This window comes from Panthera uncia, assembly GCF_023721935.1.
Source record: "Panthera uncia isolate 11264 chromosome B3 unlocalized genomic scaffold, Puncia_PCG_1.0 HiC_scaffold_1, whole genome shotgun sequence".
NCBI classification, from domain to species: Eukaryota; Metazoa; Chordata; class Mammalia; order Carnivora; family Felidae; genus Panthera; species Panthera uncia.
The window spans coordinates 26,158,408-26,185,780 of record NW_026057582.1 but is presented as its reverse complement, the minus strand read 5'-3'; the positions used below and the strand labels follow the sequence as shown (position 1 = coordinate 26,185,780).

Here is a 27,373-nt window from a genome sequence, read left to right as displayed (position 1 = left end):
CCTCCCCTCTCCTCCCCTCCCCTCTCCTCCCCTCCCCTCTCCTCCCCTCCGTTTGCCACAGACCCCCACACCTCCCTATTGTTCTTGATTTTGTTTACACTGTTGGTTTTGCTTTTGTTACCACCAGCTGCCTTCATTTACCTTAACTGCTTGGCCCCCCTGCTGTAGACATTTGCACCGGAGACACCTGCATTTGGTGCATTGTAGGTGCCCATTAAAGACTGTTAAGTACCAGATGAAAGTTGACGGTAATTATATTCTTCTGAGTCGATTTTGTAAATCAGCAGTGCTGTTAATAGCACTTCCTGGCTTATTTAGGTTCTGTTTTCTTTATGGGGGGGCCCTTGTCTTTGGTCTTTTGCTATTCACTTTCCCAGGCTCATAACTTGAAAGCATCCGTTTCTGGGTCGTTCCACAGTATAAGTGCCATTTAAAACCAGCAGCTGAGCCGTTTCACTGGGGTGCTGAGGCTGGGGGACCAATGAAGAGCCAGGTGACTTGGTTCAGGGGCTGGCCCAGCGGGGATTTGCCCCAAGGCCAGTTACCGCCCCTTCCCTTTCTGCAAAGGGCGCTGGAGGAACTTTTCCTTTTCCTTTGGAAAAGGGCTTTATTTGGGTTGGGTATTTTTACATTTCACAGCCTCCCCCAGATTGGTGGCATATGCCCCGTACCTGACAGTGACGTACCTGACAGTGACGTGCGGTCTTCACAGGCATCACAGGCATCCACAAACGCGCACCACCCAGGCCGTGAAAATAACAAGCCGTTTTTAGGGCGTATTTGCATGTCCCCTCCCCCGCTGTCAGACTGCAGCATCGTGGGGGCGAAGAGGCAGATGGAACAGAGCAGACTGAGCTGGCGCGGAGCGAGGTCAGCCCTGCACTGGGAACTGACCTCCAAACGCTTCCTAGGTCAGACCGAAGGTTGGGGGAGGGCCATTCTTAGAGCAACTAGAGAACAAAGCAGGTGGGGAGAGAAAGTCGCAGCTGGAGAACCTTTGGTCCCGCAGATTTATTTGCATATGGCAAACTGTCTTTGGTGGATTCTCACACTGGCATTTTAGACTGGTAGAAGTTTCTTGGCTAATAATAAGATACTAGCTCACCATTAAAGCATTTAAGATGCACCAGGCCCTGTGCTAAGTGCTGAACATACACGATCTTGTTTATTCCTCCTTACCCGATCCCGACCACGGGGTTAAAGAAGAGGAATTTGAGGTGCGGGAGGTGGGGGTGGGGGGAGGTCAAGTCATTCAGGGTCACATGGTTACGTGGTAGTGACACTGCTGCTGACAGGACCCTGTCCCGGTTGCACTGAGACGCGCACCAGGTACAGTTCTGGGCGCTTTTTGCGAAGTATCTCATTGAACCTGCACAAGAACCCTTTGAAGTAATTACTGTTACTTTTGCGGTTTATGCCCGAAATATGGATGAGGTTGGCGAGACTCAGTGAGGTCCAAGGTCATGCATGCAGCTGGGAAATCAGCCCCAGCAGTCTGACTTTAGAGCCAGAGCTGTGTTGCCCCCCCACCAGCTCTCTTCCTTACACACTTCTAATCAGCACTCTGTCGGGCTGGGGAGGCCGGATGAACCTGGCCCCGGAACACTCGATCATTTGATGACATGGCCCAATTATTGCTGAGCCCCGCACTTCTGCAGCCGCATCGTCTCCCAGGCCCTGGGGGGGAGAGGGCTGGCCTAGCCGCTCTGTGCAGGTGGTTCTGTCCGAGCTGGCTCTCAGGCAATCCACCTTGCAGAGGCCGCGTTCTCTTGGCCACGGCCAAACACACGAAGCAGTTTGGTAAAAGGAAATTGGAGGAATTAAGTTAAAGGACAGGTTTTGTAAATGATAAAGTGCTTTGTGCCGAGGTTGTTATTATTATGTGGTTGACACTTAAACTGTTTCGGTGCCAAGGGCTTGGCTGCAGTCCATTTGTTGAGCAGATATTTGCTAAGCAACTACTATGTGCCGGGCACTAGGAACTGAACCATAAACAAAGCCCCCTTCTCTTGGAGCTGTATAGCATAGTGGGGGGCATCCGGAAATGCACATAAGCAAAGTCATATATAATACAAAAGGTCAGGTAGTGGTGAGTATTGTGAAGAGAAACTCAGCGGAGCAAGCAGATGGAGAGTGGCCAGAGGGCTCATTCTGCTGTCTGGCTGGGGGATCTGGGGATGTCGCCTTCCGGGTTATGGGATGTTTAGAACCGATGCTTCTTCCTCGCCTTTCCTTTCCTATGTTCCTTTTCAAGACAGTGTGCTCTCTAGCTTTCTCCAGAGTTTTCCTTCTTTTACTTTCCGTTCTGTAGCCCCTCCCAGCCAAACTCTTCAACCCACCAGACCCTACTGGCCTGAAGATCTTGGCCCGTCCCAGGGCATCTCTGAGTGCGCTGCTGTGGCCACACCCTGCCTCTGCACCTGGAATGCATTTTTAGTAGGGAAGGCAGGGAGGCCAGAAACCCCACCCTTGTGCACGCGTGCACGCGCGCGCACACACACACACACACACACACACACACACCCCAAGCACTCACTTAACCACCTGCTAGATGGGATCCCTTACCCTCTTTGCCACTCTGCAGGGCTCTAGAGAGGACTCGAGTTCAAGGGAGGTTGGATTGGATAACCTTTTAGGAAAGAGTCTGCAAAGTGTCATTCCATGGGCAGGAGTCAGCCTACAGATGAATCTCGTTTGGCCCCTAACAGTGCGGTTTTCTTTCTGGCTTTTTTTTTTTTTTTTTTTTGAATTGAATGAGTTGCTATATTTAAAAGCCAGGAAATGTGGACTTTCTGGCTCCTTTAAAAAAACCAGAATATCTGGCCACTCTAGGCCCACACCCTTATGTGCACCGAGAAGCTGGAGCTGAGTAGCAAGTGCTCACTGTATTTGCACATAGCCTTTAGCTTGCTGCAGTCCCCACCACTCCCTGTTGCCTCACACACAGCCTGCTTTTGCGTGCGTATCTTGTGTTTAGGTCCCAAAGACAGAGATGACATCTTATGTTTCCTTTTATTTCCACCAGACTGTGCAGTATGCCTTGCACAGATTGTATGTTTTTTTTAAATTTTTTAATGTTTATTCACTATTTTTGAGAGAGAGAGAGAGAGAGAGAGAGAGAGAGCAAGTGGGGGAGGGGCACAGAGAGAGGGAGACACAGAATCCAAAGCAGGCTCCAGGCTCTGAGCTGTCAGCACAGAGCCTGATGTGGGGCTCAAACTCACAAACCGTGAGATCATGACCTGAGCCGAAGTCAGACGCTTAACCGATGGAGCCACCCAGGTGCCCCAGACTGTATGTTTGATACATGCTTGTTGGTTTAAACACTAATCAGCTATGCCAACTTTGCAAGTCACTTAAACTTTCTGTCCCTTGATTTCTGCATCTCCTAATTCTTATCTCTGAGTGTCGTCCATTTGTTTTTCTATTTCTGAACTCAAGCAACTTCAGGCAGAAAAGAAAAAAACACAATGAACATCAAACCAACTATTCCCCAAACTTGGTTAATCATCAAAACCGCTTGGAAAACTTTTTATAAATACAGATTTCTAGACCCCACCCCCGGGGCCCATGCACTCAGAAACTATGAGGGCGGAGTCCAGGGAATCTGTATATTTCATAGGCTCAGAGATTCCTGGGCTGCATTTGGGAACCTGATTTTCACTGTTTAATACTTCTCCTCAAGCTCTGCCAATCCTCTTCAGGGAGAATTCCGAGGGCTTCACCTGGAGGAATCAGTGTGCACATCCCGTCACAGACTGCCTTTCCAGCACAGATTCCATGCTGACTGGGTCTGTGTCCTTGTCATCTTCAGAGCAGGAGAGGCTTAGGCATTTGTGACTTTCACACTGGTCATTTTCCAGCTTCTCCGGGGGCCCTAAAGAACATTTAGGGTTTTTCACCTTTGATGAACTGTGTTAAAAAAATTTTTTTTTTACATTTATTTATTGTTGAGAGACAGAGTGAGACAAAGTGAGAGCAGGGGAGGGGCAGAGAGAGAGAGAGAGACACAGGATCGAAGCAGTCTCCAGGCTCTGAGCTGTCAGCACAGAGCCCGACGCGGGGCTCAAACCCACACACCATGAGATCATGACCTGAGCTGAAGTCGGACGCTCAACCGACTGAGCCACCCAGGAGCCCCTTCCTTTGATGAACTGTGAATTGGAGTCCGTGGACTGTAGGGTGGTCCTGGAAGATGTGCTCATTCTCAGCCACGGGTGGTCGCCCCAGAGTTTGTTCACCAAAACATTCGCCCATGTTTAGCCTGAGCATACAAAGTTGCCCCAAATCATCTGATGTGCTGGGTAAATGTTGGCGTAAGCATGCTTGTGTTTTTAGTGATTTAAAACATAAAGGCAGCCCACTGACATTTTTTAGCAAGCTTTGCATAATTGGTTTTTAATTTGTGACTCTTTGAAATAGCATTGGGCTTCTTCCCCCTGACTCAGACACTTTTTCTGTCTCATACTTGTTTGGCAGAGAGATCCAATCTGTCCCTTCTTGGAACAGAATCTCCCAGCTCATCTTTGAAAGACTGAGTTTCCACTTTAGTTCCGTCACTTTCTTAGTGCATTTTCAAAAGCTGTTAGCTTTTTTAAATTTCCTTTAATAGTTTAATTTGAGGGAGAGTGAGTGATCCCTAAAGGCAGCTCTAGGTGTATTTAACCTTGGCCCCCGTGTTACTGAGTCTTACTTGATGTGGTACCCCCAAGCCTTCACAAGCCTTGTGACACTCTTATTTAACATCATAGGCTGGTCACATCCACTGTCGTTCGAGGACAGGGCCCCTTAGAGACATGGTGGTGGGGACATGGCTGGATCTGTGTGTTCTTGGAAATCAGACACCTCTACAAAGTTCAGGGAGTCCTGTGCTGCCTTCTTAGATTCTCTGTCTTAAGATGGGGATAATATTCGTACCTCTTAGTGCTGATGGGATGGTTAAATGAACTAATGCAGGTAAAAGGTCTTGCATAATGCCTGGCACTCAGTGAGATACACAACAAATGTGAGACATGAATGTGGTTCACTTTTCCAACGTGACAGTTATTGAAGTTAGTTTTTACAGTTGATTCCAACACCGTTCCTTGGGCTTTCATTCCCTTGAGGGTATTTTGCCCGTGGAGGTGGTGGGTGGCCTGAATGTCTAGAGACCCCAGGTGTCAGGGGTGCAGGGCATCAACCTAGCATCCTAACCAGAGGGGGTATGTCTGGGGCCTGGGAAGAGCTCTGGACTGGGGTTCAAGCTCCTGGGTTCAAAATCTGGGTTCTTCTTCGCTCACTCCCACCATGACCTTGGACAAGTAAGTCAGCTATCTTTCTGAGCGTCAGTTTCCTCATCTATCAAAGGAGGAAACTGACACTCATCGAGTTGCATCATGAAGATTAAGTGAGGCACTGTGTAAAAAAGATGACCTTGACTCCAGCATGATATGATGGTAAATTGCCTTTTCTAGGGGCTGAGTTTGTGTGTTGTGAATCACACTGCAAATTCTGACAGCATTGGCCTTTCCAGTGTGTTGTGCCTTTGATCTGGGTTTCAGGGAAGCCAGCAGACCTGTTTCTGGTTGTTCATGCAGCCAAATTTTAGTTACCATTGCCCTTCAACCCTCTGTTTTCCCCTAAGCTGCTTTGTGTGACCCCTTATCTTGTTTCCTGTGGTGTTAAGGTCATTGCTAGATTCCTGTGAACCATCAGTTTTTTAGCAGCCATACAAAGTGGCCTCTTCTGTCAATGCTGGCCATCTCCCTTTGGTGTCCCCAGGTCACCGGCATGGACTCAGAGTTGGGAAACTGGGTCATCTCACTGGTGAGCTCTGCTGGCTGAGCCACTCTGGCACCAGCCAAGCCTCTCTCCTTTCTGTGCCCCAAGGCAGAAGACAACTTGACCTGATGTTGGAGCTCTGAGACCTGGGGCTTACAGGCAGATTCTGGCTGGCTGTAGAGGTGCTGGGAGTCAAGTTGCAGGCCTCGTCTGGGTTTAGCGACCCCTTGAGGCTGGGGCCCGTTGTGCTTTGCTCCATGGCTGTGGCTGCAGGGTTCCCCTTTGCTAAGCACAGTGCCTGTGCATGTTCTGGGTGGGAAGCTCCTGCAGAGTTTACTTCCATGGCCTCCTTCCTGTCCCTCCCCCAGCCAATAAAAAACTCGGGCTCTTTGGAAGCATGTGGCAAAGCAGGAGTGCTGCATTGGAACACTTTGGCTCTGAAGAGTTTACTAGACATTTAAGCTTCTGTTTCCTCCCTTGTGAAAATGAGGGAGACAGACCCCCTATCTCACACCATATACAAAAACTAACTCAAAATGGATCCAAAACTTAATATAAGAGCTAATATTATAAAACTCTTAGAAGAAAGCAGCTGATAATCTTCATGAGCAATGATTTCTTAGATAGGACACTAAAACCACAAGCCACAAAATAAAAAGTAGATAAATTTGACATCATCAAAATTAAAAACTTCTGTGCTTCAAAGGACACAAAGTCAAAATACAGCCCACAGAATGACAGCAAATTTTTGCACGTTATAGATCTGATAAGGGACTCATAGAATATGTAAAGAGCTATTACAAGTCAATAATAAAAATGGGCAATGCACATTTCTCCAGAGAAGATCTATGAATGGCTAAAAAGCATATGGAAAGATGCTCAGCATCAGTAGCCATCAAAGAAACGCAAATCAAAACCACTGAGATACCCACTAGGATGACTGTTATAGAAAAGAAAAATAATAAATATTGGTGACAATGTGGGGAAGTTGTAATCCTCATACACTCCTGGTGGAAATCTAAAATGGTGCAACCAGTTTAGAAACAGTCCTCCAAAGGCTAATTCCACTCCCAGATATATACCCAATAGAAAGAAGCACATGTCCATGCAAAAACTTGTACACGAATGCTCACAGCAGTATTATTCATAACATCTCAAAAGTGGAAACAACCCAAATGTCTATCGATTGATGAATGGGTAAATGAAATATGATATATGTATACAGTGGAACATTATTTGGCCATAAAAAGGAATGAAATGCTGATACTTGGCTACAACATGGATGAACCTTGAAAACATGTTTCATGGAAGAAGCCATTTACAAAGGAGGACATACTGCAGGATTCCATTGATATGAAATGTCTAGAAAAGGCAAATTCATAGACAGGAAGGAGAACCACTTCCCTGGTGACTGGGGCTAGGGCAGATGGGAGAGGTGGAGGGGTCCACTAAGGGGCGTGGGCTTTCTTTTGGAGGTAGTGAAAATGCTCTAAAATTTATTGTGGTGATAGTCGCACAACTTTGTGAATATACTAAAAGCCACTGAGTTGTGTACTTTAAGAGGGCGAATTGTCTGGTATGTGTGAATTTTATCTCAATAAAGCTGTTTTTAAAACGGGGAAGAATAATATCTACATCACATAAGTGTGGAGAGGATTCAAAGGCATAATCATGTAAGTCACCCGGCATGTATCAGGGCTCCAGAATTAGTAGCTATAGTGATTAAAACCCCCTTTTAAGCCAGAGGTAATGAAAAAGTCAGGATCTGGTTAGGGACATTTTCTCCTCTTTCCTTTTTATTGCTAGTGGCCATCCAGAAGCAATGAGAGCAATCTGGCAGGATTTTGTATGGAACTCAGGAGGAAATATGGAGTAATCCTGGCTACTCATTAGAGTCCTCTGGAGAGTGTTTAAAAAAATATTGATGTGCAGCCCAGAGATTCTGATTCAGCTGGTCTGGGTGGGGCCAGCAGGTGTTTCTAGCTTTTAGCCATTGGTTGAAACCTTTGGTACCGTCTAAACTGGCCCAGGTCTTTGAAGGACTGAGGACATCTGGGTTCAGGATAGAAGACTCATGCGAGCAATGCACTTTATAGTTTGCAAACTGTGTTTGTAGACATTATCTCTTGATCTGTTTAATAACCATACAGGTAGGTGTTATGACTACTGCTAGTTGTGAGACAACTGAGGCTCAGAGAGGCTAAGTCATGTTTCAAGTATAATTTTATTCTGTTTTTTTTTTTTAAAGCAAGATCCACACACATGCTCCTACCTATTAGTTATCAAATCTAACATCTTGGGGAGCACTTCCAGGGTGATGCCCATGGCCAGGTCAATCTATTTTGGGTAGACTTCAGAACAAAGCCTTTTCTGCTACTTTTCTTTAACTGATAGACATCCTGAGAGTGCAGGACAAGCTGATAAAATGTTATAGACATATGTACATATTCACACACACACACACACACACACACACACATCATTTGTAACTACTGTGTATGAGGAAAACACGAGATGGGAATAATTTGGATCCTGAGGCTGTCAGAAACTTCTCTATAACCTCTGAGTTAAAGGTTTAAACCAATCACAGCACACCTATGGCTCTAATAAGGCTGTGATACCATGGAAGCCCCTTAATAACGTACCACCTTTATCTGTTTAGTATATTGTGGTATCATTTGAACAATAGACTCCTGCTGCTGAAACCGATCTGAAATCCACTGGTTTACTTTGGTGTATACCAAAGCGGGGTCTGCAGAGCAGTGGCAGCAGCATCTGGGAGCACCTTAGAAGTGCAAGGTCTTGGGTGTCACCCTGAGACTACTGAAGCGGATGCTCTAGAGGGCGGAGTCCAGAAATCTGGGATGTAACAAGCCCTCCAGGGTATTCCGATGCTCTGTGCAAGTCTGGATGATCTGCAAAGTCCCTTCCAGCCCTGACTGGCAATGATTCTCTCTGAGAATACCTATGAGGGGTCTAAAACCACGTTTTTTCCCAAACCTATCTCAAACTTTCTGGAGGCAGCTGCATGCCATCAGCTATTAAGTAATGTGTGTGGTACTTGACTCTGTGTAAGGCAAGGTTGCAATCTGAGTCAGCAAACATTTCCAAACCAGTTATTTCCAGGTATTGAGATCCTCCCGGCTGCCAGCATTCACACCCTAAGGGACTTCCCAATTAATTAAGCTGCGGAGCTTGTCAATAGCTTGTCAATAGGCCGGTTCCTTTATAGTTTTTGAAGGGAGAATCAGATAAGCTATTCATCACCGTAGCTGGCTGGAGTTCTCAGCCGCCCTGGTCTGAGAACTTGGGTGGGGGGGAGCTCTCCACCTCCACCCCACCCCCACCCACACCTCCACCTGCCTGGGAGTTGCGAAGCCTTCCCTTCCCCATCTCTCAAATTTTATTGCTTCCATTTCGTTACATAAATCACTCATGGTGAAACCCTTCCGTCCTCCAGGCCAGGTATCCCTGGCTGTGAATTCATCTGGCCGTGTCACCCGGGTGGGATTTTTATTAGTGGGAGTTCAGTACCCACGAAATAGAGGTCGCCGTTCTGCTCAGCGATTTGTCTGTTATCTGTGCCTTATGCCTGAAAGAAATTGGCTGAAATCTGTGTTTTAGCTGCACACCCGGCATACAGATTAAACTGAACTGCACTGGTGGAGAATAATTAAGCCAAAGACCTTGTTTTTCACCTTCATGATGAAAGACAAATGACTTTCAAGGCTTTAATAGGATGATGGCACTTGAAATGTTCTTCTGCTTTGGCCAACTCGGGACTTTTAGAACAGCCCTGTTCATGAATATTCTTTGCAACAACTGCATTTTCATTTAATTGTAGATAGTCATTTTGCAGGATCTCTTGTCTCTGTCTTTTGGTGTTTTGTTTTGTTTTGATTTTTTTTTCTTTTGCCCCAGTGTAATCAAGGCATATTACACTGCTATTGTTAAAGAATTATTAACTCTTTTTGAGAAAATTGATTTCCCTTCCCAGATATCTTCTGCTTCTTCCCAGTCTTTCAGAGGTGGGGAGAGCCTTGTGGGGGCCACTATTCCTCTCCCTTTCTCATCTTTTGAATCAAATGTCAATTGGGCAAGAAAATTGACTGATTGCCTAGTGGGAAACTAAACCTCACCAAACCATAAATATGAAACAGGCCTGAAATAGACATATTTCAACAAAAGCCATCATTCTTCAAATAGCTCTTCTCCAGCAAAAGGATTTCCCGGCAATCATCAGCCCTTTTCTCTTCAATGTTAGACTTTCCGTCCTGGCCAAGGTGATTTTTCCTACGTCTCCTGGCCTCGCTTTCGCAGTAACAGTGTTCACTCCTTCCTTAGCAGGACCGTACAGAAATGGGTGTCACCCTGCCCAGCCGGCTTTTTCAGGCTTTGTTCCAAACACAATGCTGTCTTTTCTTAGCAGTGGAAACGGCTGTTCTCCACTGCTTTCTGAGAGAATGGCCCTTCCCTATTCTGCTCATATAAACCAGCCCTATGCCTCAGCAGCCTATTGTTTTATGGGTTCTCTTAACGCAGGAAAAGGTTCTTACTGAGGACAGGGGGGCTGGGAGGGCCAAGGTCAGAGGAATGCTTTGTCTTGCTGAGATGTGTGGAGACAGAGAAGTTGGTTCAGATAGATTCCCGCCCTCCCCACCCCCCCTCCCCCCGCCCTCCCCACCCCCCCCCCCCCCCCACCCCGGGAGGTTCTGATGCCCGACAATGGCAACTGCATCAAGCTTTCAGTTCATAAAGAACATGTCCCCTGCTTCTAGAAGGTGTTCCAGGAAGCAGTGGTATTCGGATTGGTCCTGCCACCATCTGACCAGGGACCAAGGCCGACTTACTCCTCTTCTCTGAACTTGAGCTTCCTGGCCTGTGGATGCCGCAAGGTGCTGGGATCTCTATGTCTTCTCAGTTCCGGAACCTCAGGATGGGGCTTGGCTTACAGCCCTACCACTCCCCACCATTTCCAGTAGATGCTGAGTGCACTGAGCAATTGCCCACCCACCTGTGCCCCCAGTCACCAGAGCTGAGTGAATCATCTTGGCAGGTGAAGCCATTGCCTCTGGCAGCTGTTGTTCAGAGCCTTCACCCGTTGGTTGGCTGGGCTGGTGTGATGCTTTGAGTGAGCACGGCTTCCACTATGTGGGTTTGTTCATAGGGGAATGTGTTTGATCATACCCTGGCCTTGGGGGGAATCTGGAGTGAAGTCCTGGTCCTCCACACCAGGCTGGGAGTCAGGAGTCTTGCCCAGGTCACCAGCTCTGTGGATCAGGCCTCCCTTTAGCACACATTTATTGAGCACTCCGGGTGGCTGCAAACTCGGCAAGGTACAGAACACACACAAAATCGCCAAGACACAGGGGTGCCCGGGTGGCTCAGTTGGTTAAGTGTCCGACTTCAGCTCAGGTCATGATCTCACGGTTCGTGAGTTTGAGCCCGCATCAGGCTCTGGGCTGACAGCATGGAACCTGAAGCCTGCTTTGGATTCTGTGTCTCCCTCTCTCTCTGCCCTTGTGGTCTCTCCCTCTCTCTCAAAAATAAATAAACGTTAAAAACAATTAAAAAAATCAACAAGACACAGATTTCTGCTCTCATGGAACTCCCAGTTTAGTGGAGGGGGCAGAAACTGAGGACAGAATACAGCAATACAGCACAGTGGGGGCCACGATAAGCTCAGAGTTCTATGGGAGCCCAGAGCAAAGGGACACCTCCCCAGCCTGGAAGCGATGAGAACCACGGAGGCCTTCCTGTAGGTGGTGATGCTTGAGCTGAATGCAGAGGGTGAGAGCAAGCCAAGGAAACAGCAGGGGCAAAGGCATGTGGCCAAGTAAGTGTGGGATATGAGAGGCTCAGGGTTGCAGGAACATGGAGTGTAGGGTTGGATGGACGGGAGCAAAGACCACAACACATGGGGCCAAGTCACAGGCACCCTCGCGTGACACATGAAGGAGCTTGAGCTCTCTCCTGAAGGTAATGAGGAGTAAGTAACTGGATCAGATTTGTGTTTTATTTTATTTTATTTTTTCTTTTTTTATTTTTTCTTTTTTTTTCAGATTTGTGTTTTAAAAAGATCCCTTCGATGGCTGAGATAGAGAATGGTCATGTAGGGTCAGGAGGTAGAAAGAAGCCTGGAATGGGGATGGCGAGTGGGGAGCAGATATCAGGAGGATTTAGGATGTAGAACTGGATGGCCTGAAGAGTCAAAATAAGAGATAAAGAGAAGGACAGGTTGGGGGAGGGCTGCGTGTCTAAGTCCAGTGAACGGGTGGTGCCAGCCTGGGGTGGAGAAGAGACAGGAAGTAGCCAGTTGAGGATAAAGACTTTGAAGGGCTGAGGGACATCCAGACTGAACATCCAGCTGGCAGCTAGATGGTTTGTCCTGATCATAAAGAACTGTTTGGCTTTCATATATAAATGGTAGTTGAAACCACATAGGTAGAGGAAAATGATAAACCATAGGCAGTACACATGGAGCGAGAAAAGCAGCAGGTCAAGGATAGGACCCCAGGAGACATTGGCCTGAAAGGGACAGGAAGAGGGTCCTGGGCAAGAGACAGAAAAGGAGAGGTCAGAGAAGTAGGAGGGGGACAGACGAGGTTAGTGCTGTTCATCCAGAGCATAGAAAACTCCAGAAAGAGGAAGTCAGGTGGAGCCCAAAGGCCCAGGGAGGCTGACTCAGCAGTGACCCAGGCCCTGCCCTCAAGTGTGAGCCTGGGAGCAATCCACTTCCTTCCCAGGACTCAGTTTCCTCATGTGTAAAATCCAAGAGTTGGCCTAGGGGCTTCTCCTTTCTGGCTCTAAGAGTCTGTGAAGCGACTATTTCTGAAACTCCTTAAAAGGGAAAAGATGTCCTCCCCACAACCCCCTCCCTCTCCCCTCAATCAAGCCAACATTGCTCTTAGAAGGTTGGGTGAAAAGAAACCCAGGGATGTCAGAGCTAGACAGAACTTGGGGGAGAGTTTAGTCCAGCCCACTGTTGGAAGGCAGCATGATGTAATGGAGTTGAACCCCTGTCTGTTCTTGGCCTGGCGACTTCTGGCAGACACATCACCTTGTTTCCTCAACTGTAAAATGAAGCCCACCTTGCAAGGGCGTTTGAAGGTTAGTGAGAAGTAGGAGCTATTGTGTTTATCAAAGATGAGCCACAAGACGGGAGAGATGAATTGATTGGCCCACGGTCACAGAATAGGGCATCTAGGTGACTAGAACTAGGTGTCTGATGACCAACCCTGCCAGGGTCTGTCGCTTGCTGGGGTCATAAATCAGCCGCCCATGGGCTGGTGCAGCCCACAGATGTGTGGCCCACGAAGTGTCCTTTCCAAGGTGGAATTTGTTGCCAACGTTAAAAATTGGGAGATTTTACTTAAAACCCCGTATGTTCAGTTAGGCTTGAAAACTTGGAAGATTTGGCAATGCTGAGTCTGTGCTGCTCAAGTGAGGCCGGCTGGGGGGTCCCTTCTGCAGGCCACAGCCCCATCCAGCCCCCTTCCCTTGCTAACGTTACTTGCTTGGCCCCAGGAAGTGACTTGAGTTTGCAACTCGAGCCTTAGACTGACCATTTGGCTTGAATTTTGTCTTACAGCTCTGCCCGCTGCTCACTGAAACTGCCCAAGTATTTCACAGCTGAGGTCCAGGCCATGGTTGTTTAGAGAGGGGGGGCTTGCCGGAGAAGACAGGGCTAGAGGGGGAACGGCTGCCAACAGCTCAGCCCTAGGGAGATGCTGATGGGGAAGGCCTGGCCCCTGCAGGGTGCATGGGGGCAGGAGGGGTGTTGGACAGAGGCCCCTGGGGTTTCCTCCTTCTTCCCCTTGGGGTTGTAGGCCTGGCCCGGCTGGCTTGTGGACGTCTCGCCCCTGGACTGCCCTACTTTGCTGATGCGTGGCTGGACAGGGGAGTGGTGTGGAACCGCAGCCCCGGGGCTCAGCGCAGCCGTGTTTATGTGGGGGAATGTCTGGTATGTTTGGTATTTGGGTGTTTACTTCCCAGGGTGCTCATGGGTCCCTGGTGTTGAAATGTGGCTCCTCCGTGCAGTGTGGCTCCTGGGGAGGGGGGGGCGGGGGGGGGACCCTGGTGGGCTGGCCAGGGCTAGATTTTGAGGCTGCCAGGCCGCTGTTGCTCCAGGCCTGCTCATTGACAACTCGTGTGCCTTGAGGCACCCCCAGCCTGCCCTCCGGCCCAGGTCTCCTGTGCCAGATTCTGCCCTTGGGGGAGGCTGGGCGTGCCCCAAGCTTGCTTTCTGCCTCACCTGGGAAGGCGGGCCCAGGATCTGGCACTTACAGCACGCTTCCTATGTCCCAGGCTCGAGATTGGCACTTAGTCCTGTTATAGCCTTGTGCGGCAGGGCTCGGTGCCTTCCCCACGCAGGTGGGGAGCAGAGGCTCAGAGAGGCCAAGTGACTTGCCCAGGAGCACACAGTCGGTGCTCCTCTCAGACCACATAGGCCTCTTAGACCCCAAAGTGCGTGCTGACGACCCTGATGCCACGTGTCTCAGCTGAGCCTGGTTCTCTGCGTCCCTGCTTGCGTCCTTAGTGCAAGATAAAGCCTTTCAGACCTTCTCTGCTCTGGTGAGTGCTGGGGGTTTGTCCTGGGTCCCCTCCCCCAACTTCTGCCTGTCACCAGCTTTATTGCTCTTGCCTTTATATTGCTTTGTCCATGTAAGAGTGTCCGTAGTTTCAGTGCCTCAGGTTAACAAGTATCATTAGTCTTTCTCATCTTATCTCTTTGTGGGTCCCACAAGATATCTTGTTGGAAATGCTTGTGAAATATCAGAATTCAAAATCAAATCTGGGAGGAGGTTGCCACCATGTGAAAGCCACGCTGCCTGCAGGAGAGGTGTGGAGGAAGCCCCTCCCATAAACCAGTCAGCTTTTTTTTTTAAGCGTTTATTTATTTTTGAGAGAGAGAGAGACAGAGAGAGAGAGAGAGAGAGAGAGAGAGAGAGAACATACACGTGATCAGGGGAGGGGCAGAGAGAGAGGGAGAGAGAGAATCCCAAGCAGGCTCTGCACTGTCAGTGCAGAGCCCGATGCGGGGCTCGATCCCACAAACCGTGAGATCATGACCTGAGCCAAAACCAAGAGTCAGATGCTTAACCGACTGAGCCACCCAGGCGCAACCCCCCCCCCCCCCCCGGCCCCCGTAAACCAGTCAGCTTTAATGTTACACATTCAGTGTTACTTGGGCAATAAATTGTTTTTATTTTAAAAGACCTGAATAGGGAAAAACAACACGGTCATTGTCGTCAGAGTCAGAAGCTTCTGTTGCTACTTACAATCCCATCACCAGGCCGAGCTGAAAGGACAGGGGGCGTATTACCATATGTGTGTGGGGCACACATAGACCAGCAGCCCTTCAAAGAGCAGGAGGCTCTTGGGCCCTGGGGCCAAAAGGCCCGGATTTCAAGCTGCCACTGACCTTCTGCGCAGCCTTGATATCTTTAGTTTTGTCATGTGTAAAAGTGGGGAGGGTAATAGGACTGTCCTCGGCTCACTGAAGCCATTTAACCTGCTGAGACCCCTAGTCCAGAGGACTGGATATGTACCAAGGCGAACCACCTCTGTTTGCTCAAGCTCTTTGTGAGACACGGGCATCTTTCAGTTGCAAGAGGCAGAAACCTTCTCAAACTCCCTCCAGGCCAGAGGAAGAATTTTTCAGGATAGACTCAGGGGTATGCATCACGGACTCAAGGCGCAGGAATCCTAGGCCTCTCCAGTGGTGGAATCAGGAGGATTGAGATAGTTTCTTCCCGGTGTGTGCTTTCAGTCTGTTCACTTGGCCTGTCTTAACCACTGACCTCTGTTCATGCCTCTGGGTGTTTCTCTTTCTAATGGCGCCGCCTCTCTGTCTCTCTCCACCCATCTTTGTCTCTCTCTGCTCTCTCTTTCTTCTCTGTCTCCGCTTCACCTTCTCAGCCTGGAGCTCCCTCTGTTTTTCAGGGCCTGGACCAGGGTGAGGTGAGCCAGACGCCCAGCGCACAGCATTTAAGGAGGCAGTCGGTCTTGGGTGCCGACCCTGCCCCTGCGTGAGCTCTGGAGTGAGTGTCTCCTTAGGTGCGTGTCCTGGGCACCTCACTGGCGGCACCCTGGCCCAGGCCCTGCTTTTCTCTCTGTCTGCCATTCCTTCTTTTTGTCTCTCTGACTCCCCTCCGTAGCTGAGGGTTTGTTTCCTTCCCGCCGCACCGTCTTTGGTTTCTTCTGCCCATCTGCAAGCATCGCAGCCTGATTGCTCCTCTTCTCTGGACACGTGGCTGAGGCCGCTGGTCCCTCAGTCCAGCGGTCCAAGCTCAGTGAATACAGCCCCTCCTGGTCAGCCGTTCGCACCTGCTCCAGTCAGCTGTGGCCGGGGGCTCACAAGCAGGGCCTTGGGAACGGGCCATCTGAGGAGGGACTGCTCGACCGGAGGCCCCCCTTGGCCGTGAGCCCCCTAGCCTGTCCCTCCAATGTGAAGTGTGGCACAGGGCTCCCCCACCCTCCCCACCCCAGTGCACGGCCAGCTTTGCCCCAGGGCTTCCTGGGAACTGGGGGAAAACAGAGCCAGAGCTATGTTTGAGAGCAGGCCTTCATCTCATGGGTCTTTAAATGTATTGGGCGTCAAGCAGCCTCCTCCTCAAACATTCTTGTTCTTCCAACTGCGTCTGCAGCAACAAATCATCATGCCCCATTTTGGGGTTCCGGTTTTAGACGTCCCCGCTGTGTGTGGCGACAACACTCTGCCGTCTCACCCCCTCATGGCCAAATGTTTTAGAGACTCGGGAACGTCAAGGAGCGGGGGCAGCAGCCTTGGGACTGTGGTGAGAGAAGGAACTGGAGGAGGCTAGCGGCGGGGGGTGGGGGTGGGGGCCGGGAGGTGTCCCAGGCAGGGGACACAGAGCGCCCAGGCCTGGGCCACAGTTGGCCCGTGGGGATGAGAGGGCTGAGGGGCACTGCCCAGCCCCCCTCTTCTTTCTGGCGGGACTCCAGCAGCTGGTTTCCAGAACTCCTCAGGCGGCTCTTACGTGGCGGCAGGAGGATTTGGGGAACATGTAGCACAGTGTCACTGGGGAAGGTGTGGTAATGGGGCTTTGGGGCCATTTCTTGCCTTATTGGGAGATGTCAGCTGAGGTGGAGCGTGGGGGCAGGAGAGGCCTGGGGACGGGCGTGGAGGCCGCTGATGGCTGTGGAACTTTAGGGGGTGTTTAGGCTTCAGTGCACAGCCTGGAGTGTGTCCGTGCCTGTTCGGGATTCCTGCGGACCTGCCACAGCCACCGGGGGGCCTGCCCCCGGCCGAGACTCTGTCTTTGGTCATTGTGCTTCTGGGGAAGACAGGATGCAACCCCCACGCTTTGCTGGGCTCCTGCAGACAGACAGAAGAGACCATCCCTGGCAGCAAAGGCCCCTTATTGGCACTGGGGAAAAGCTTATGCAGAGGCAAACACAGGCAATAGCTTGCTTTTATAATCACAGAATCCAAACCTGTGCCACCTTTCCCTGGAATCGTTTATTTCACTCATTCATGTGGCTGACATTTGCTGAGCCCCCTATTAAGTGCTATCCAGGTGTTGGGGATGCTCGGGTCCCCCGTCCTTCAGCAGGGAACACAGATACCTGCATACACAGAGAACTATGATGGGATACGATAGAGACCCTGAAAGCAGGGGACTCAAAGTCCTGTAGCAGCACAGGAAAAGCAGCCGATTCTGTCTGGGGAGTCAAAAGTGCCTTCCTGGAGGAGGTGACATTTGCTCTCGAAGGTTGAATAAGAGTCTCCCAAGGAGACGAGGAAGGTTATGTCAGGAGGGCCCAGCTGGCTTGGAGAAGGGGGAGATATGTGGGGAGAAGGCGATGGCTGGAGGGGACGGGTAAGGCTGGACAGGGGGGCTGGAAAGCGCCCAGCGCGGCCATCGGCCTGGCCCAGTTGAGCCTCTTCGCATCCGCAGACGGATGGCACAGCTTCCGTTTGCCCGAGGCTTTGTGCAGGGCTGGGGCGGGGAGCTGGGTCTCGGAGGACAGAGGTGGTGTCTCCCAGGAAACGGCTGCTCTGCCAGAAGCCGGGGTTGCTCCGGGCCCCGCGAGCCCGGCAGTGCCCAGGTTGCACACATCACCTTGGCAGTTTGTGGGCAAACCCTCCTGGCCGAGGGGAGATTGCACTGCCGGCCACTTCCTCCAGTTCCTTCCCTCTGCCTGTCGTCACGGTTACCTCGGCCCTGGTGGGGGTGAGGTTGAGGTTGGGTGGAATCAATTTTGTCCAGGTTTCTATTTTCCCAGATACGGGTCAGCCAGAGGTGCTGTCACTTCTGGTTCTATTTCAAGGGAGGCCAAGGGGCCGGGAGGTGCTTGGGTGTGGCCGTGTTGACAAGCTGCCTCTCCAGCCAGCCTCCCAGGAGGGGTGGGGCAGGTCAGGGAGAAACTCAGAGGTGGTGGAGAAGGAGAAGGTTGTATTACCAGGACCTGTGCCGATGGCCGTGGGTGCTGGTCTCCGGCCAGGCCCTCGGTCCTAAGCTCCTAGAGCATGCTGGGAGTGCACAGAGAGGGTGTTTATTTTCCTGGCCTGGAGCCCTCTCAGCTGAGACCTTGTTCCAGGCCTCAGGCTGCCAGATTCACCCCCACTGGCTCAAGAAGTGAGAGAGTTGGCAAGGCCAGGGCAATCCAATGACTTCTCTAGTGGCCTCTGACTCCAGGCTGTCCCCCGGCCCAGCTGGTCCTGTGTGTCCTCCGGATTCTCCTGGTAGCTAACAGACAGCAAGAGGCACCACCTCGAAGTGATCCTGCTGGGGTCAGGGCTGGTGGGCAGTGAGTTTCTCCCTTCCCACTTAATGGGCCCTATTTTATGCGTGGTGAATTTTCTAATGTATCCTGGGGGAGAAGCAAGCAAACCCGGAGACTCGGGAGGCCCCTCTGCTTGTGTCTGTGCAGGGCACTTGGGGGAGCCCTGGCATCCTGGGATACAGGGGGGGTATCGTGGGGGACAACCTGCAGAAGCAGCGAAAAGGACCAAACCCGGGTGAGGAGAGATAGGGGGGCAGGGGGGGGGCTGTTTACTAGCACCAGGAGGTAGATCAGAGCGTCTGGAAGGACCAAGAGGCAGGGCGAAGGTACCTCGGGGAGGCGGAAGTGTGTGGGGGTAGAATGTGAAATCTATGTCCATGCCCAAGGCATTTTTTAAAGGAGTGCCTGGGAACCACTGGCCTGGAAAATAGTGCCCAGAAGGCTTGGGCTGGGCAAGAGAACGGGGCCGTCACCACCCGCTGGGTGTCACCTCCGTGTGAATAGACTTGCCGGGCTTGGTGCCTCCTGAACTCTGGCAGAACCCAGGCGGCCCGGCCCTCCTGGGATACCGACCCCTCCCAGGTTTGCCCACCTGCTCTAAGAGGATCCGTGGGCTGGCTGGGAAGCGTTTCCGACCCACCAGCAGGGAAGCCAGTGGGCTGGCAGACAGGGATAGCTCCCTCACTGCGGGGGACATTGTCCATCTGCCGTCTGTGTCAGGAGGGAAGCGGTGCTCCAGGCCCGCCTGGATGTCTAATCCGCGGCTCTGTGCCCTCACAGCTAGATGAAGAAGAGGAGCGAAGGAAAAGGCGCCGGGAGAAGAACAAAGTGGCGGCAGCCCGATGCCGGAACAAGAAGAAGGAGCGGACGGAGTTCCTGCAGCGGGTGAGCAGGGCAGCTGGCCAGGGCGGGGCACCTGTCTCGTCCTTCGGAGCGGGCTTGTGCACTCGTGGGCCAGGAGACGTGTGTCGTCACCAAAGCCCACGGAATCAGTGTGTGCCTGCTGGCCGTCTGCCCAAGCAGCCGCGACCCCCTGTTCTGGCCTGCCTTCCATCCAGTGCCCTTTCCCTGAACCAAGATAACCAAGGGCAGCGGGGAGCGGGTCCGGCCCACCCAGATCCCTGACTGCCAGAGAAGGTGGGAGGAGCCAGCTCCCCTCTACCAGGTCAGACGCTGGTGCTTATTGGCCCAGATGGCCCAGGACTGCGAAGTGGTCCCTGCTTCAAAGGCCTGGTGGCTGCCAAAGTTGTCTAGGGTGGATGCTAACGACATAGGTGACGGCGCCATGCCCCGCGTGTGAGCGGTGGACAGAGGCTCTTCCAGCCCTGCGTCCCATCTGGCTGGCCTCAGCCCCACTGAACACGACCCCCGAGCTGCTGCCTCCAGGGACCAGAGGTCAGCTCTGCACCCAAAGGCCAGCAGAGCCTACCCCCCCCCCCCCCCCCCGCCCTCAGAGCCCGTCCCCGACCTTCCATTTGGAAGGTGCCAAGCAGGGTGTTTGTTCTTTCTCCCCTGAGTCCCATCTCTTAGGCCTTTGCTGCTTCTCAAAAATGGTAGATGGCAGTGAAGGGACATGACCAGAAAGCTAATCAGTCCAGGCTGGTAGTCTCCAGCCTCCGCATTCCAGATCACTTGTTCATTACTAAATGATAACTGTAACCATATATAACGATAATAATACCGTGGGCCCCATTCTGTTCTATAGCATGCAACAGTTAACGGCGTTGCTAACATTTGTAAAGTTGGGCAGTGTGTGGACTGCTGTATGTTATCTCTGTGTTGGCACGATAACTGTATGAGGTAGGTACCCTCATTATTTTCTTTCTACAGATGGGGAGACTAAGGCATGGTGAGGTTAAGTTACTTGCCCAGGGCCCTCAGCAACTAAGTGGTAGAGCTGAGATTCCAGCCCGAGGCTAACTTCAAAGCATTTGTTCTTTTTTTTTTTTTTTTTAACGTTTTTATTTATTTTTGAGACAGAGAGAGACAGAGCATGAACAGGGGAGGGTCAGCGAGAGGGAGACACAGAATCCGAAACAGGCTCCAGGCTCCGAGCTGTCAGCACAGAGCCCGACGCGGGGCTCGAACTCACGGACCGCGAGATCATGACCTGAGCCGAAGTCGGCCGCTTAACCGACCGAGCCACCCAGGCGCCCCTCAAAGCATTTGTTCTTAACACTGCTCTATGCTAGCTCCAGTTCATTTGTTCGTTCAGTCATTCATTTGTTCATTCATTTGTTTATTCTTTCACTCGTCGATTTGTTGACAAGCATTTTCATGCAGGTACTAAATGCCCAGCACTGTGCTAGGAGCACTGGGGGACACACAGGAAGGAGCAGACACAGTCTCTCTGGTGGGAGCTGAAGACTAGCCAACTCGGCCCTGGTTTTCTCTGATGCCGGGGTATATACGGGTCTCTTCTCATGCTTGCAGCAGGCAGAGAGAAAATCTGGGGTCACAGGTGTAGACAGCGTGGGGCTGTGTGTCCACCTGGGGGCTCTGATCGTCTAAGGCAGGGGGATGGCCATTCCAGGTGGGAGTCAGACTCCTAGAGCTGAGAGCCTCCTCGGAAGAGACGGTAGACCGACACTGGGCTGTAAGTTTTCAAGGAGTTTCTAAGACACGGGTCTCACACGGGCATTTAAGATGGATGGCGTGTCCCACACCTCATTTCCAGCCCAGAGTGCCTGCAGAGCTGGGTGAGGCATGGCAGGGAAGAGACAAGTTCCCTGCCTTCAAGGGATTGTCAGCCAGTTAGCAGGCAAGATATATGCCCAGCGAACACACACCGTGGCAGTGAAAGTGCCAAATGAATGGTGCTAGTTGCTCGTCACATTCCAGAAACATTTGCTGAGCACCAACTGTATGCAGGATTGCCACATGCCTCATTTAATCTTATAACATTTCAGGGAGATAAACATCGGCTAGCCCCATTTTATTTATTTTTTATTTTTTTTTTAACATTTCTTTATTATTGAGAGACAGAAAGAGACAGAGCATGAGCATGGGAAGGGCAGAGAGAGAGGGAGACCCAGAATCCAAAGCAGGCTCCAGGCCCCGAGCTGTCAGCACAGAGCCCGACGCGGGGCTTGAACTCACGAACCGTGAGATCATGACCTGAGCCGAAGTCGGATGCTTAACCGACTGAGCCACCCGGGTGCCCCGTCTACCCCCACTTTAGAGACTGACCTATATCTCAGAAGAGGTCAAGTTATTTGTCCAAGGTCACACTGCCAACAAGTAGTAGAGCGGGGATTTATTCATTCCTTTGACCATCCATCCTTCCGTCCATCCATCTGTCCATCCATCCATCCATCCATCCCATAAGTGTTTAGTGAGTACCCGCTGCACAGCAGGCAGGAGGACAGCAGATAGAAAATGGGGAATGGTAATGCACCCTGTGCCTTATGTTGGGCAAGCCTGGTGTGAGAGCACACTGAGAGGCCCTATCCTAGTCTAGGCTGAGGGAAGACTGCTCATTGAGACAGAGGAGTAGGAGCTAACCAGATGGACAGGGTGGAGGGGTTAGCAGGAACAGGGCAAGCAAAGGCCAGAGGCAAGAGGTGTTTAAGGATGTGATTAAGGAATTGAAAAGAATGTCAGTGTGGCTGGAGTTTAGAGTACACGGGGGAGAATGGACAGGCAGGCAGACCCCAGGTCCTAGCCATGTAAGCTGATCCTGATTGGGGCAGCGGGAAGACCGGTTACATGGCTGTCATGCTGTCCCTGGTGGCCTCGGGGTCTAGGAGGGGGGTTTAGGCAGCTCAGTCTGGACTCAAGCCCAGTCTCCCTCTCCGCCCGTGCTCCTCTCTTCCCCTCTGGCCTTGGTAACAGAGGTTTAGGACATGGATGCAGATAGCTGTGTTGATAGCCAGTGCCCACAGATGTGAAGGGCTCCCTTATAATTTATTTTTGAACAGGTAAAATATTTATAAGGCTCAGAGGTACAAAAGGATATGTGTGTGTACACACACACACACACGTATATATGATGTAAAAAGTCACTCTCCCATCCTTGACCCCTGGACATCTAGATGCACCCTGGGAGACTCTTAGAGCATCTCCGAGTTCACCTGCCTGGACCAGCCGAGTTCCTGAGGCAGCCAGGGCTACCTCAGCAGCTCCTCTGTCTGCAGTCAGGAGCAGCGTCCCTATGCTTCTCCCTTCTGTAACGCCGGCCTCTGTACCTGCCGCACCTGCCGTGCCTAACGCCGGTTCATTCTCTGGGCTTTGGTAGCAGGAAGCCCATCTCACACTCCCATGGCACTCTGCACTCTTCATGGCCATTCCCTCCTTGATGGTCACAAGGAGATGGTAACCCTGGAGGGGAGGCGAAGCAGCCCCCACTCCCCTGACGGGGATTCTGAGACTCAGAGGGATGAACGTTTGCTCAAGATTCTGCAGCAGCTGAGGCAGGACTAGAACCCAGGGCTTCCTCTACCGCCCAGCACGCTGTTCAGGTTGCCCAGGCTCAGGGACATGGGGAACATGGTTCACAGTGACATAGCTAAAGTGGCAGAGGTAGGATTTTAGTTCAGACAGGCCTTTTGGGCTCTGAAGAGGCCATCAGCCTTCTTCCCAATACTTACAAAAAACATTGGGAAATAGAACTCTATTTTAAGTGTATTAGGGTAACTTTTTTTTTTAATTGTTGAGAGAGAGAGAGAGAGAGAGAGAGAGAGCGCAAGTGAGCACAGCGGGGGGAGGGGCAGAGAGAGAAGGAGACACAGAATCTGAAGCAGGCTCCAGGCTCCCAGCTGTCAGCACAGAGCCTGACGCGGGGCTCGAACTCACAAACCACACGATCATGACTTGAGCCGAAGTCGGACACTTAACTGACTGAGCCACCCAGGCGCCCCTAGGGTAACTTTTTTAAAGATAAAATCAGAGAATCTTTTTTTTTTATGTTTTTATTTTATTTTTGAAAGAGAGAGACAGAGTGTGAGTGGGGGACCCATAGAGAGAGAGGGAGACAGAACCTGAAGTAGGCTCCAAGCTTTGAGCTGTCAGCGCAGAGCCTGACGTGGGGCTTGAACTCACAGACGGCGAGATCATGACCTGAGCCAAAGGGATGCCCCACCGACTGAGCCCCCCAAGCACCCCTAAAATCAGAGAATCTTAATGCTTAAAGTCCTCTAGGCCAATCATATTCTCTGGGAAGAGACTGAGGCCTTGAGAAAGGAATTGAGTTGGCCAAGGTCACACAGCCAGGATGAAATACCAGGACACCCAGCCCCTCGCCCTGTATTTTTTCTCCTGCCTTTGGTCAGCCTAGTGGAAGAGACAGAATGTTCACTCGCTTGCAATCTATTGGGAAACAACGAATGGTTTCATTTTCTCTAGGGCAATAAATATCTACCAGAAGGCAAAACTATAAACAAAAATGCAAGCAGAGTTATTCACTTCATAATTAACATGTGAAGATCCTAGCCCACATTTCTCAATTAATTAGCAAAACAGATCAGGTTAACTGCTGTTATAAAACCACAGACAACTTCTATGATCATGGTTCTTCTGAAGTCAACTTCTACTTACACGATAAATAAACATGTAGCACCACCCAAGAAAACAGAAGGAAACAAAACTAAAAAGCAGTCACTTACCTTCTGACAGCCAGCCGGTCCGAGTGCAGGATATTCCATGATATACTTCAACATTTTAATAACTTTTTAAAATGTCTATCATTTTGGGGGGGGGAGGGCGGCGGTACGAGCAGGGGAGGGGCAGAGAGAGAGGGAGAGAAAGAATCCCAGGCAGGCTCCTCCCTGTCAGAGCAGAGCCCAACACGGGGCTTGAACTCCTGACCTGTGAGACCGTGACCTGAGCTGAAGTCAAGTCAGGTGCTTAACTGACTGAGCCACCCATTCCTATGATCAATGAGTGTGAATCCACACACCTCCTTGGGTCCAAACCACCATAGCTGCTTTTTAATGTTTTCCCCCAGAGCGCTTTTTTCCTTTTTTGGGGGGCCGTTCTCCTTCAGTGAGGAGTCTGGTCCCGAGGACTGCCCATCTTAGCAGTTCTGAGCTCCCCAGGCACTCGTGCTGTTACCCCCGAGACAGACCAAGTGGCAGTTCAGTCGGGCCAGCCGGTATGAGGAGGACGGCGGCCTGGGGTGCCTCCCCGCAGGAGGCTGCCCAGCCTGGCCCCGCCGGCGGAGGGGCAAGCCCACAGACCCAAGCCAGTGTCACCCAGCTCCTTTGTCACATGCGCGATTGCAACCGCAGCTTGTTCTTGGCCTGGTACGGGTTGCCCAACAGCGGCCCTGTTGACATTTTGTCTAGAGAGTTCTTGTTGCGGGGCCGCCCTGGGCATTGCAAGAGGTTTAGGAGCATACCTAGCCTCTACCCACTAGACACCGTAGCACCCACCCTCCCCGGGGGGGGACAACCAAAACTGTCTCCGAACGCTGTCAAATGTCTCCTGGCAGGCGAAATCGCTCTGAGTCGACAGCCACTGGGTCCGAAACTTTGCTGGCCCTTGAGTAAATCCCAACTCTCGACCGGGTTCTAAGTTCTCAGACACAGTCTGGCGAAGCCTTCCTGTCTTACCGCTTTGACCCCTAAGCCCTGAATTGGTCTGCTCATCGCCTATTCATCCACACTCTGAACCCACAACCCCCCCCCCCCCCCCCCCCCCCCCCCCCCCCCAGAGAGAATCACCAGCATTCGTTCCTTCTTTTCCCTGGAGTCTCTCCAACTGAGCTGGAAGTTCATTGGGAATCTCACTTGAGGTCTACTGGAAACTTTATTTTGGATCCAGAAGGGTGACAGTTGATCGCCTCCCAGTGGGCAAAGCTTCTAGATAACAGGGGATAACGAAGAGGCTGTTTCAATGATTATGGACTGATAGGAAGTACTCGTTTGGGGAGGAATGACATGAGCACGCTGGGCTTAGCGATCCCGCAGGCCAGCATAGCCCCAATGTACATTTACACATCACACATCAAAGCGCTTTGCCACTGCACTGCCAGCCGCGGGCCCCCTCCCACCCCCTGTGGATCCTGCGTGCACCTGCTCTAGTTCCACTGGGTCCCTATTCCTCTCCCACCCTTTGTTTCCTGGGCAAGAGCCCGGAGGCAGGAGAGTGTTGGCATATTTGAGCGACTACAAGGAAGTCGCTGTGGCTGGAGTGGATTGAGTGAGAGGAGGGAGGTGGGACATGAGCCAGGCTGGCCCCAGAATATAACCTGGGTCTTTCCCGCTTTGACACAGGCCAGTGTCACAGGGGTGACGGCCACTGCTGCAGAAAGTCAGGGACCCTGGGGGCTCAATAGCAGGTCCTGTGCCTCTTCCAGTGGGAGGCTGGCAGGCAGAAAACAGGCAAATGCCAGCTGGGAGTGCCTTGCACCTCCCCAGAGGCAGTGCCGGTCCCCAGTGAGAGCTTACAGCCCTGTCCCTGTTTTTGTGCACAGGAATCTGAGCGGCTGGAACTCATGAATGCGGAGCTGAAGACCCAGATCGAGGAGCTGAAGCAGGAGCGACAGCAGCTCATTCTGATGCTGAACCGGCATCGCCCCACCTGCATCGTCCGGACGGACAGCGTCAAGACCCCCGAATCAGAAGGGAACCCGCTGTTGGAGCAGCTAGAGAAGAAGTGACCATGGGCTGGGAGAAGGAAGAGGTGGAAGAGGAGGAGGAGGAGGAGGAGGAGGAGGAGGAGGAGGAGGAGGAGGATTTGGGAAGAGGGGGGAGAACGAGGGGTCCCAGAGGGCCCTTCCTTGCTGCATGACAAACTTTACAATGAGGCTCAGCACAGCCAGCGCTGGCCGGGCTTTTTTGTGAAACTCACATCAGCCACACAAGGGGAAGAACGGGCTGACGAAACCTAGAAGGACCAAGCGCTGAGACCAAAGTAGACCCACGGTGGGGCTGTCCTGCCTGGGGCCCAGCTGGAAGGAGGCAGGACAGAGGCCCCCGGCCACAGAGACACCCAACCAAATGGCCTCTCCGCCAGGGCACCCACCGAGGGACCTCGGAGCAGCCAGGAAAAGCCATGAGTTGCAAACAAACATGCGGCTGGGGATGGAACTGAGTGGGACCACAGCCTGCCTGCCCCCAGCCCTGCCCCCCCTGACCCTGATGCGAGGCTGGAGCGGGCGCCACGTGGGGCCCAGCCGTACCTGCCCCCATGGGTCCAGCGCGGCCTTGCCCGGGAGCGGCAGCCGGGGCGCGCCCTCAACGGCCCCGCTGGAGTCTGCTGTGGGCACGAGGCGCGGGCGCCCTTCCAAAGCACATACTCACTGAATGTTTACAGACTGGCTGTCCTGGCAGGGCTTTTCAACTGCACATGTTTTTTTATACTTTCTTTTTTTTTTTTTTTTTTTAATATTTTTTACAAAAAAAAAAAGATTTTATACAAGCAATATATATATGGATTTCTATAATCACTCGATGTGATATAGTATAAATATGCTATGGTTTGTTTGTTACGAACAGATATCCAGCAGTTATGGCCGTCGTGTGTAACTCCTAAGTACTGTAGTAGTCTCTGGGTGTCGGGGTGGCAGGGGCGGGCATGGGGTGCGTTTCCATCCTGGTAAATCCTTCACAGTACTCAGTCCTGTATCGCTCAGTAAACGTTACTCTTACTTACTCAGCCGCCTCTTGTGGTGTCTGCCCAGGGAATGGGGTGCGAGGCCCGCTCGGCGGGCCTCCCGCTGTGCAGTGTCCGAGGATGTTTCGCGCATCGGCTGGCGGCTCTTGGTTTTCACGACAGCCCTCCCAGGTGAGTGTTTATATGCCCATTTTACAGATGAGGAAGTTCAGGCTCGAGGGGTTCAAGAAGTCCGCGGTACTCCCTTCGTTCATTCACTCACTCCCCAAGTGGATTGAGTGCCCGTCCTGCGTGGGCCAGGCGC

The 27,373-nt window shown here is 51.7% G+C and overlaps 1 protein-coding gene across 2 annotated transcripts in view; it reads left to right on the top strand.

Moving 5' to 3' along the window:
• JDP2 (Jun dimerization protein 2) overlaps positions 1-27,107 on the top strand; it is a 39,147-nt gene extending 12,040 nt beyond the window's left edge. For both annotated transcript variants that reach the window (XM_049612455.1, XM_049612456.1), the window contains exons 3-4: positions 19,294-19,398; positions 25,928-27,107. In XM_049612455.1, the coding sequence (XP_049468412.1) occupies positions 19,294-19,398; positions 25,928-26,113 (291 nt within the window). In that variant the 3' untranslated portion in view covers positions 26,114-27,107. The remainder of the gene's footprint in view (positions 1-19,293; positions 19,399-25,927) is intronic.
• Positions 27,108-27,373: the final 266 nt, after the last annotated feature.